The 12,387-nt window shown below is 43.3% G+C and overlaps 1 protein-coding gene across 1 annotated transcript in view; it reads right to left on the bottom strand.

Annotated features, from left to right (window-relative positions):
- The window catches only part of tcp1 (t-complex 1), a 37,000-nt gene extending 25,074 nt beyond the window's left edge, over positions 1 to 11,926 (bottom strand). The window contains exons 1-4 of the mRNA XM_063056589.1: positions 11,778 to 11,926; positions 9,935 to 10,020; positions 7,391 to 7,519; positions 1,558 to 1,655 (exon numbers count right to left, since the gene is read on the bottom strand). Of these exons, the coding sequence (XP_062912659.1) occupies positions 1,558 to 1,655; positions 7,391 to 7,519; positions 9,935 to 10,020; positions 11,778 to 11,850 (386 nt within the window). The 5' untranslated portion in view covers positions 11,851 to 11,926. The remainder of the gene's footprint in view (positions 1 to 1,557; positions 1,656 to 7,390; positions 7,520 to 9,934; positions 10,021 to 11,777) is intronic.
- Positions 11,927 to 12,387: the final 461 nt, after the last annotated feature.

Here is a 12,387-nt window from a genome sequence, read left to right as displayed (position 1 = left end):
TATTTAGATGATGGAAGAGATGGTTAAGGGTCAGCCCTAATGGTTTATAGAAAGGACAAAACAACCAAATACAACAACAGCATGGGAACAATTTTCCACATAACTGGGAAAGTGAGCTGTTGGAATTTAACTTAAGACATGTACAAAATAATTCATGGTGGAAAGTTAAACCAGGGCAGGATATACACAATGCCCTTGGGAGTGCTGTATCCTGGCGATACAGTACACGTAGGGTATCCATAAAATTGGCAACAGACTTGCCTTCATCAGGCAGGGCATTGAATTGCGATGTTACGACATAGCTGCACAAGATGTTGGTGAGATTGTGGCCACCCGCTTTCTAGCACACACGAACTGGCTCACAAAACAGCGAGCGCAGGCAGAGGGCCGGCCCCAAAAAGGGCGCCAAGCCATCTTCACCAGCAGGGGGAAAATCCCGCACGCAGAAAGGGTCTGGGAATATGCATTCCCCACAGCAGTCCTGCCCCAGGGAGGGCGGGAACAGGAAGGCTTTAAAGCAGGCTGCGAAATTTGAATAAACCTCTTTATCGCAACTCCAACTCACCGACTCCGTGTGATTATTCTAGCGCTGTGTGTAGCACACCGCTATTTTGTGCAGTTCTGTCTACCATATTATAGGATATGTATAATATGTGATTAAGCTAAATGGTGCAAAAAAGATTCACATGGACATTACTGGTACTGAATTATCAAAGTTACAAGGAGTGATTGAATAGGCTGGCTGTTTTCCATGGATGGAAGGAGGCTGAAGGGTGAACTCATAGACGTTTATAAGATCATTAAGGACACAGCTAAGGTCTATTCCCCTACAGTCTTTTACTCCAGCTAAAAATGTCTAAAGCTAGAGGGTATATAGGCTTAAATGAGAAGGGAAAGATTTTAAAGGGGAACTGAGAGCAGGAGGTGGATCACATATAATTACAACTTTTAAAGACTCTTGGGCAGTGACATGGATAGGAGTAATTCAAAGGACCATTGGCCAAACACTGACAAGTGTAAATAATTCAGTTAGACACCTTGATCAATGTGGATGAATTGGATTAAAGGGCCTATAACACTGGGAAAGGGCAAGCACAAAAGACTGCACATGGCATGAATTTGCCAACCAAAAAGTTTATTTAAAAACAGTGTTACTAGGTTAAATCTATTTAGTATATTTTGGTTGCTAGAAATATATAATTACAAGATTATTATAAAGATATAACGTGTATTATATCCATTAATTGTTGTGAATTTCTCTTTCTACTTCCTGGGTTCACTTCTGGTTACCTCATGTTTTCAGCCTTTAGTTGTCCTGTATTAATAACATTGTTAATGTTTCTAATTAAAAATGTATTTTAATAAACTCAAAGCTTGCTTAAATGTCACTTGCCCACTCACTTGCATTCGGCAAACTTCAACTTCTGTATTTGTACAAGGAGACTTCTGCTTGAAAAACTAGTAACTTGTTCAAATCAATACTGCATACTGTAAACAAGAAATTGTACTGTCTTTACCCGAGTGAATTTTTAAATTAATTTTTCAGTCAGAACTTACTTGCAAGCAAGACGATAACCACCAATGATTGATGTTGGATGAATTTTCTGTTTGACCAATTCATCTGCACCCTTCAAAAGCTCTGCAGCAATAATAACCTGCATTAAAGACAATACAACAAGTCATAGGTAACACTTGCTGCCCATAATTTTTGCTTGATCTAGTGCTCAAAAGAGAGGAAAAAAATGCTAGTTATATGCAGACAGCATCTTTCACACACATACAATATTATGGATCCTGGAAAGGGCCTCTCAAAGACCGAGCAGGACGTTTTTGGGAGGAGCCATAGATGGGGGATGTCCTCAACAAGCCTTTTCCCTCTGTTTTTACAGTGGAGAAGAACATGACTTCAGAATGGGGAGGGCTTGGAAATGGTCTATATTGTAGCAGAGGAACTGCTGGATGTCATAAAGCTTAAGGAAGTTGATTAATCTCCATGGCCAGATCCAGTATACCCAAGGACACTGTGGGAAGCTATATAAGAAATTGCAGAAGCCCCACATGAGATATATGCACCAATGTTAGTCATAGGTGAAGTGCCAGAAGGACTGGAAGGTGGTTAATGTTGTGCCTTTATTTAAAACGGGTGGCAAAGAAAAATCAGATTAAGTGTAGACTAATAAATCTAACGTCCATATTAGGTAAGTTACTAGAAGGGATTCTGGGGGGAAGTTTATTAGCATTTGGAAATACGGGGTTTCATTAGGGCTTTGTGCTTTGTCTCATGAACTTGATTGGATTTTTTGAAGTAACCAAGAAGGTTGCTGAAGGAAGGACAGGAGAGATGGTCTACATGGACTTCAGTAAGGCCTTTGATAAGGTTCTGGAATGGGATCCACTTTCCATTGTAGCCTGCTGAGTGGACCCATTGCTAACAGGGTACAAAATCAGCCTGATGGTAGGAAGCAGAGGATGATGGTTGAAGATTGCCTTTTGGACTGGAGGTTGATGACATATGGTGCTTACCAGTACTCAGCGCTAGTCCACTGGTATTTATTATCTATATCAACAATTTGGATGAGAATATAGGGTGTGCTTAATAAGCTTGTAGCTGACACTAAATTAGGCGGTGACAGTGAAAAAATGGTGCTGTTGACCATGAAGATGGCTATCAGGATTTACAGAAGGAGGGTGAGGAGCCAGAGGTCGTGGTACATATAGGTACCAATGACATAGGTAGGAAAAGGGATGAGGTCCTGAAAGGAGAATATAGGGAGCTAGGAAGGGAGTTGAGAAAAAGGACCGCAAAGGTAGTAATCTCGGGATTACTGCCTGTGCCACGCGACAGTGAGAGTAGGAATGCGATGAGGTGGAGGATAAATGCGTGGCTGAGGGATTGGAGCAGGGGGCAGGGATTCAAGTTTTTGGATCATTGGGACCTCTTTTGGCGCAGGCGTGACCTGTACAAAAAGGACGGGTTACACTTGAATCCTAGGGGGACCAATATCCTGGCAGGGAGATTAGCGGGGGCTACTGAGGTGACTTTAAACTAGAATGGTTGGGGGGTGGGAATCAAATTAAAGAGGCTAGGCAAGAGGAGGTTAGTTCACAACAGAGGGATGGGAACCAGTGCAGAGAGACAGAGGGGTGTAAAGTGAGGGTAGAAGCAAAAAGTACAAAGGAGAAAAGTAAAAGTGGAAGGCCGACAAATCCAGGGCAAGCAATAAAAAGGGCCACTTTTCAACATAATTGTATAAGGGCTAAGAGAGTTGTAAAAGAGCGCCTGAAGGCTTTATGTGTCAATGCAAGGAGCATTCGTAATAAGGTGGATGAATTGGAAGTGCAGATTGTTATTAATGATTATGATATAGTTGGGATCACAGAGACATGGCTCCAGGGTGACCAGGGATGGGAGCTCTACGTTCAGGGATATTCAATATTCAGGAGGGATAGACATGAAGGAAGGGGAGGTGGGGTGGCGTTGCTGGTTAAAGAAGAGAGTAACGCAATAGAAAGGAAGGACATAAGCTGGGAAGATGTGGAATCGATATGGGTAGAGCTGCGTAACACTAAGGGGCAGAAGACGCTGGTGGGAGTTGTGTACAGGCCACCTAACAGTAGTAGTGAGGTCGGAGATGGTACTAAACAGGAAATTAGAAATGTGTGCAATAAAGGAACAGCAGTTATAATGGGTGACTTCAATCTACATGTAGATTGGGTGAACCAAGTTGGTAAAGGTGCTGAGGAAGAGGATTTCTTGGAATGTATGCGGGTTGGTTTTTTGAACGAACATGTCGAGGAACCAACTAGAGAGCAGGCTATTCTGGACTGGGTTTTGAGCAATGAGGAAGGGTTAATTAGCGATCTTGTCGTGAGAGGCCCCTTGGGTAAGAGTGACCATAATATGGTGGAATTCTTCATTAAGATGGACAGTGACATAGTTAATTCAGAAACAAAGGTTCTGAACTTAAAGAGGGGTAACTTTGAAGGTATGAGACGTGAATGAGCTAAGATAGACTGGCAAATGACACTTAAAGGATTGACGGTGGATATGCAATGGCAAGCATTTAAAGGTTGCATGGATGAACTACAACAATTGTTCATCCCAGTTTGGCAAAGAATAAATCAAGGAAGGTAGTGCACCCGTGGCTGACGAGAAATTAGGGATAGTATCAATTCCAAAGAAGAAGCATACAAATTAGCCAGAGAAAGTGGCTCACCTGAGGACTGGGAGAAATTCAGAGCTCAGCAGAGGAGGACAAAGGGCTTAATTAGGAAGGGGAAAAAAGATTATGAGAGAAAACTGGCAGGGAACATAAAAACGGACTGTAAAAGCTTTTATAGATATGTAAAAAGGAAAAGACTGGTAAAGACAAATGTAGGTCCCCTGCAGACAGAAACAGGTGAATTGATTATGGGGAGCAAGGACATGGCAGACCAATTGAATAATTACTTTGGTTCTGTCTTCACTAAGGAGGACATAAATAATCTTCCAGAAATAGTAAGGGACAGAGGGTCCAGTGAGATGGAGGAACTGAGCGAAATACATGTTAGTAGGGAAGTGGTGTTAGGTAAATTGAAGGGATTGAAGGCAGATAAATCCCCAGGGCCAGATGGTCTGCATCCTAGAGTGCTTAAGGAAGTAGCCCAAGAAATAATGGATGCATTAGTGATAATTTTTCAAAACTCGTTAGATTCTGGACTAGTTCCTGAGGATTGGAGGGTGGCTAATGTAACCCCACTTTTTAAAAAAGGAGGGAGAGAGAAACCAGGGAATTATAGACCGGTTAGCCTAACGTCGGTGGTGGGGAAACTGCTGGAGTCAGTTATCAAGGATGTGATAACAGCACATTTGGAAAGCGGTAAAATGATCGGACAAAGTCAGCATGGATTTGTGAAAGGAAAATCATGTCTGACGAATCTCATAGAATTTTTTGAGGATGTAACTAGTAGAATGGATAGGGGAGAACCAGTGGATGTGGTATATTTGGATTTTCAAAAGGCTTTTGACAAGGTCCCACACAGGAGATTAGTGTGCAAACTTAAAAGCACACGGTATTGGGGGTAAGGTATTGGTGTGGGTGGAGAATTGGTTAGCAGACAGGAAGCAAAGAGTGGGAATAAACGGGACCTTTTCAGAATGGCAGGCGGTGACTAGTGGGGTACCGCAAGGCTCAGTGCCTGGACCCCAGTTGTTTACAATATATATTAATGACTTGGATGAGGGAATTAAATGCAGCATCTCCAAGTTTGCGGATGACACAAAGCTGGGTGGCAGTGTTAGCAGTGAGGAGGATGCTAAGAGGATGCAGGGTGACTTGGATAGGTTGGGTGAGTGAGTAAATTCATGGCAGATGCAATTTAATGTGGATAAATGTGAAGTTATCCACTTTGGTGGCAAAAATAGGAAAACAGATTATTATCTGAATGGTGGCCAATTAGGAAAAGGGGAGGTGTAACGAGACCTGGGTGTCATTATACACCAGTCATTGAAAGTGGGCATGCAGGTACAGCAGGCGGTGAAAAAGGCAAATGGTATGCTGGCATTTATAGCGAGAGGATTCGAGTACAGGAGCAGGGAGGTACTACTGCAGTTGTACAAGGCCTTGGTGAGACCACACCTGGAGTATTGTGTGCAGTTTTGGTCCCCTAATCTGAGGAAAGACATCTTTGCCATAGAGGGAGTACAAAGAAGGTTCACCAGATTGATTCCTGGGATGGCAGGACTTTCATATGAAGAAAGACTGGATGAACTGGCTTGTACTCGTTGGAATTTAGAAGATTGAAGGGGGATCTGATTGAAACGTACAAGATCCTAAAGGGATTGGACAGGCTAGATGCAGGAAGATTGTTCCCGATGTTGGGGAAGTCCAGAACGAGGGGCCACAGTTTGAGGATAGAGCCTTTTAGGACCGAGATTAGGGAAAACCTTCTTCACACAGAGAGTGGTGAATCTGTGGAATTCTCTGCCACAGGAAACTGTTGAGGCCAGTTCATTGGCTATATTTAAGAGGGAGTTAGATATGGCCCTTGTGGCTACAGGGGTCAGGGGGTATGGAGGGAAGGCTGGGGCGGGGTTCTGAGTTGGATGATCAGCCATGATCATAATAAATGGCGGTGCAGGCTCGAAGGGCCGAATGGCCTACTCCTGCACCTATCTTCTATGTTTCTATGATCTTTATCAGCTGGGTAAGAAGGCCGAGGAATGGCAAATGAAGTTGAATTTGGAAAAGTGTAAGGTTCTGCATTTTGGCAAGACAAATGAGGGGAGGAGTTTCACAGGCCATGAGCTGCATTGTACTCCTAGGTCCCTCTGTTCAACAAGTACACCATTTCCTGAAAGTGGTGTCACAAGTAGACATGGTGGGGAAGTGTTCTGAATATCTCATAGTCCTCCCGCACTCCACTCGTTCCTTGCTGCTGCTCGAAAACCAACGTTCCTGAAACCAGATAGCCCTGCCTTTTATTCTAACAGGATCATGCAAACTCTGTACTCTCAATATTTCACTTCTGAAGATCTCCCACTTACAAGCATTCCTTTGCTACAAAACAATCTATCGCAACCCACACCTGCCAGATACTTTCTGGTGCCATCAGAATTGGCCTTTCCCCAGTTTGGAATCTCAACCCAAGGGCCAGTTTTATCCTTCTCCACGTGTATCTTGAAATTAAACTAACTATATTTGACAAGACCAAGGGTCCCACATACATCCCTGTGGTACTCCACTGGTTAGACTCTCTGATCAGATAAACAACCCTCCATCACTTTCTCTCATTCCCAAACTAATTTTGAATCCAATCTAAGATTTGCATTGGATACCACAGGCCATTTGGACCAATCTCCCATGTGATACCTTGTCAAAACCTTACTGAAGTTCATGTACACCATATCAACTACATAGGAACACATTTTGCCGCCTTTCTCAAATAATCAAAATGATCAGACATGATTTCCCCAAAACAAAACCATGCTGCCTTCAATTAATCCCCATCCTTCCATCTCTAGTTCAATCCGATTCCCCGACAACTTTCCCACCGCTGATTTTAGGCACACAGACCCGTAGTCACCAAGCTTATCACCCTTGATCCTCTGGAGTAATAGGCACCATATTTGTTGCTTAAACTCCATTTTAGATTAAAACTAATCAAGTTTACATGTAAACTTATTCAGTAAATATTTCGTTGCTATCAACATACAGGACTGCATATAGACAACAGATCAGTTTGGCTTAGATTAGTTGAATCCTGAATCCTGGAGCTTACTGTACATGCAAACCACCCTTCAATTTGTGGTAAAATAAATAAACCAATCAAAAATATTGCAGAAAATCAATAAACATTTACTACACCATTATTGAATTATTAACGGGAATTCTGATAAAAATGTACTCACCACCGATGTTGTACCATCTCCTACTTCGTTGTCTTGAAGATCTGCTAATTCACATAATACCTTGGCAGCTGGATGCTCTACTTCAAGCATCTTGAGAATTGTAGCCCCATCATTAGTGATGGTGACATCCTGTACAAGATCAGAAGAATGTACCATTTGGAAGTATTCTGAACACTGGGATTTATTTTATTCTCCCAGATCGTTTAAAATCAACACTTTCATTGAAACCTTAACACAATATTTTTCTCTTAGCCCCAAATCACCACTTCCATACAGTGCTGCTACTGAAAACAATTAAATATTAAATGCCCACTGGCAAAATCTCAATTTTTATGTGCTACTGAAAGTAGCATTGAACACATTTTGGCCTACAATTCATAAAACACACATTTCCACCAAGTACAATTTTCTCCCCTTTGGATTATGTCCATCAGTGCCAACCACCCCTATACTTAATGCTTCAGTGACTACATCATCATGTAATGATAGAAAGTCTTTGATAATTTCAAGTATCTGTAGCCTCTTCTGTCTCAGGTCTTCAACAATGATAAACTGGCAGTTTGGATTTACCCACAGGACTGGCTTGCCCAAAGAACACAAGAATCGTGATGGAAAGGTGTCATTCTCGCTGAAGGTCCATGATCAGTGGCATTCCACAGTAATTACAGATGGTTAGTTGTTATATAAGTGATTTGGATGAAAACGTAGATGGATGAGTTAGCAAATTTGCCAACGACACAGAGATTGGTGGAGTTGTGGACAGTGTGGAGGGCTGTCAAAAGACAACAATTAGTCAGATGGATGGGTTAGTGGGTTAATTTGCTCCATGGGTACAATGGGCTGGAAGGGCCTGTTACCATGCCAAAGCTCTGAATAAAAAACAAATATGGGTGGGAGAAATGATAGCTGGAATATTATCTGATCAAGTGTATGGTGCTGCACTTTGAGAGGTTTAATGTAAGGGAGCCAAATGGCAGTTCCCCTAACAGAAGTGATCTAGGGCAGGGGTTCCAAACCTGGGGTCTACGAATCCCTTGGTTAATGAAGGGGCTCACTGGCATAAAGAAGGTTGGGAACCCCTGCTCTAGAGGGATATTGAGGTCCAAGTCCATAGCCCTCTGAAAGTAGTCACACATGTAAAGAAATGCTTGCCTTCATTGGTCAGGTCATTAAGTATAAGAATCAGAAAGCCATGTTGCAGCCACATAAAATCTTAGTTACCTCAAAGTTGGGAGTATTCTGGTCACCTCATTACAGGAAGGTCATTGAGGCTTTAGAAGGGGAGCACAGGAGATTTACCAGAATGCTGTCTGGATTAGAGAGTAATGAGAATTTGGACAACCTTGGACTGTTTTCTCTGGAGGGTCAGACTGAGAGGAAACCTAGTGAAAGTTTTTTTTCGGATTATGAGAGGCATAGATTGGGTGCGCAGTCAGTATGTTTTTAAAAGAGCTTAAAGGAGGCCTGTAGACCAAGTTTCTTTTTACACAGAGAGTGGTGGGTGCCTGGAATAAGCTACCAGAGGGAGCGGTGGAAGCAGCTACAACATTGGCATTAGATGGTTTAGACAGACACATGGATATGCAGGATATGGAGGGACATGTATAATGCACAGTCAAAAGAGAATGTTTAATTCAGCCTTGTACTGCTTCATGACATCAGTAGAAACATTTAAAAAGAATCTCATATGCTCATTAGCACAGGCAGCATATGTAGAGAGAGAAGCAGTTTACATTTCAATTGTTAATCCATAACGAGAACAGAAAGTGTGTGAATTGTTGAAAGCACATCCACCCAAAACATCCGCGCTGATTCATTTTGCTGCACAGAGCCAATATCTAGATATTTTTGCTTTCAGAATTCCACAAGGCAGGCATTCATAAGCGTGCCTTTCCCCAAGGTGGAAATAGCTAAAAGGCACAATTTTAAGGTGATTGGAAGAAAATACCAAGAGAATGCCCAAGCTTTTTTTTAAAAAACACACAGGGTGTGGTGGGTGCATTAAATGCACTGTCATAAGTGGTGGTAGAGACAGATACATTGCAGTCATTTTAGAGACAAGTATGAAAGAAAAATGGAGGGGCACATGGGAGGGAAGGATTAAATAGATCTTGGCACAATATCCGGGCCGAAGGGTCTGCACTGTGCTTTACTGTTCTATCATACTTCCTTTTCCCAAACACTGTACTACGTGTAATCCCAAACCTAATCCTTATTGTGTCTGACAAACCACAGTCAAATGATTACTTTCTAAATATTTTAATATTTCAAACAACTTGAGTAAACAACACGACAAGACTGCATCAATAGGAAACCAGTGTTTAACAAGTGGACCAAACACAATTCCCCTCAACACTCAATTCTGGCTGCCAAAGGTGTTGCATCCTGCCCCATCCTCTCTCATCTGGCCCAACCACATCGACACACCACCACCACAACTTGGCCTGCCTGAATTCATCCCTCCCAACCTGCTAGCTTCTCCCCTTTCCTGTTTCACCCCTTTTCTGATAACAGTACATCAACAATGTAATGAACTCTACTTACGCCAATATCATCCACCAACATTTTATCCAGACCAACTGGTCCCAAGGAGCTTTTCACAATATTGGCAATGGAGGCTGCTGCCATCACTGTACATTTAAAAAAAAAACAAGAAAAAACTTTCAGTACAAGATGGCAAACTAGGATAAACTACTGAAATATAATATCCAACCCTTCAGTAATTGTTCTATATCAATACAACTAAGAGGAAACTAAGATGCTGGAAACCTGAAGTTAAAAATTGAAAAATCAGCCAAAATCTGTTGGAAACAACTTCTCAGGTACTGAAAGGTCATTTTTGAGTTTTTCCAGGCTTCATTTTCACCTCATTTATGGCAAAGTATTAACTTGTATCCTTTCAGCACACACAAAATGCCGGAGGAACTCAGCAGGCCAGGAGGAAAAAGAAGATGAGTAAATTTAAAAGCTGGGGTGAGGGGAGAGAGAAAAACAAGGTGATAGGTGAAACCTGGAGGGGGAGGGATGAGGTAAAGAGCCGAGAAGTCTGATGGAAGAGGACAGTAGCCTCCAACCTGATGGCACTAAAAGCAAGCACACAAAATTTCCAAGTATCACAATAAAAAAGAGTGGGATAAATTGAAGAGATTAATGCACTATGGAGAGTCCCGATACAGTGCTTGAACCCAAAACCATGGCAATTCCTTTCCTCCCATCGATGCTACTAAACTTGCTGAGTTCCTCCCCACCTCTGGCCCCCCACTCTCAAAAGTAAGTTGCCCAATCAAACCCCATTGTGCACTTAAACGTGCCATAATACATGGAAAGTGACAGAATAGGTCTTCTGAAAACGTGCCATTAATTTCTGTGATTGCATGAAGGGTGCAATTGTCCATAAATTTTTGAACTTAAAAAATATTGCTCCACAATCCCTGTTTAATTTGACTGGTTTTCTTGGACCCACATGGAAACCACAGCCCAGGTAGTGAAATGCAGTTGAGGCTGTACAAACGCAGCACCCCTCCATGCTGTGAATAATAAGACAAAATCAGTACAATTTATTAGTAAACCTCCTCAACAAGGCCAATTTAACACACCAGGTGAATAATATGATGCATCAGATACGTAAAGCACATAGAAGTGACAGGCTTTGATGACACGATTAAGGAATAGCCTATGTTCAAGGTAAGGACTAGTCCAAGTGACCCTAGATGTTAAGAAAATTATGTGGTAGGTGTAGAACACTTACAGCAGTAGTACAGAGAGTGTAGAGGGACACTAGGACAAATATTACTGACAGATCAGGTTAAGCGAAGTCTCAAGACATTCTAAAAATACAAGTAGTGGGGCTCAAAGGGAACCAAAGGGTTGGATCTACAATACATCGGCAAGATCTTAAATGACGGCTTTTTTATTATATATTCACCCAAAATACATAGTTGGGAGATTTCAGCTGAGCTGGTTAAATTCTCTTAGAACTTAAGAGGTTTTTTTTGAAACGGTAAGTACAGTACATATGGGTTCAGTCAAATCCAAGGCGTGATACCTTGACTACAGTAGGCAGAAGTGGTGGTGCAGGAGGAACGCTGTTTCTATGCCTAGATATCCTCGCAGTTCTTTCAGACATCACTGAGCCCTGGGGAGGTGCAGGGAGCGACTGCAGCAGACCCAGCACCGGGCGTGACGGGGAGCGGGGCCGCGCAGGGTGCACCGACCACCTTCCCCCCTCCAGCTCTCCCCTCTCCCGGTCTACAGAAGGTTCTGGAACATTCCCAACCACGTGTGTGCCGTAGGGCCGCGCTTCCCCCTCACCCCTCCGCGCCCCTTCCCCACCGCGTTCTCGCCATCATGCCCACCCACCCCAACGAGGAGACCCACTCCTTCTCACCGTTCTGTGTCCGGACCGAGTCTCCCGACGACCGCTGGCCCAACACATTCAGCGCACCCTCCATGGCAGCCATCTTCGAGCGCGGCGGAAGGGCGGGCAGCGCGTGGGGCACTCTGGGTAACCGCTGCGTCGCCTCTGCTCGTCAATTCAGGCGCGATCGATCGGCCGGCCTCCCTCGCTCCCCTGGGCCCTGAGTCCAGTCCGGTCCGGTCCGGTCCGGTCCGTGTCGCCGCAGGGATCGCTCATCCGGCGATCAGAATCCGGGACGGGGGGTCTAGGCAGCACGCCAGACCTCTATATATATATATATATATATATATAAAAAAAATCAGCTGAATACTTCCTCAAAACAGCAGCACTGCGCCACTACTCCCCACGACATCTTTCACAGGAGATGCCTCAAAGAGGCGGCATCCTTCATGAGGGATCTGCGCTACTCAGGACATTTCCTCTCCTCATTACCATCAGGAGGATGCACAGAAGACACCCATCCAACATATTAGGAACAGCTTCTCCTTCACCGCCATCAGATTTCTGAACGGTCCACGAACGCTGCCTCACTATTCTGCACAAGTCAATTATTTCTTAACAGTATTGTATTCTACTGCTG

The sequence above is a fragment of the Mobula hypostoma genome, chromosome 8, assembly GCF_963921235.1.
Source record: "Mobula hypostoma chromosome 8, sMobHyp1.1, whole genome shotgun sequence".
Lineage (NCBI taxonomy): Eukaryota > Metazoa > Chordata > Chondrichthyes > Myliobatiformes > Myliobatidae > Mobula > Mobula hypostoma.
This window is presented reverse-complemented; position numbering and strand designations above follow the sequence as displayed.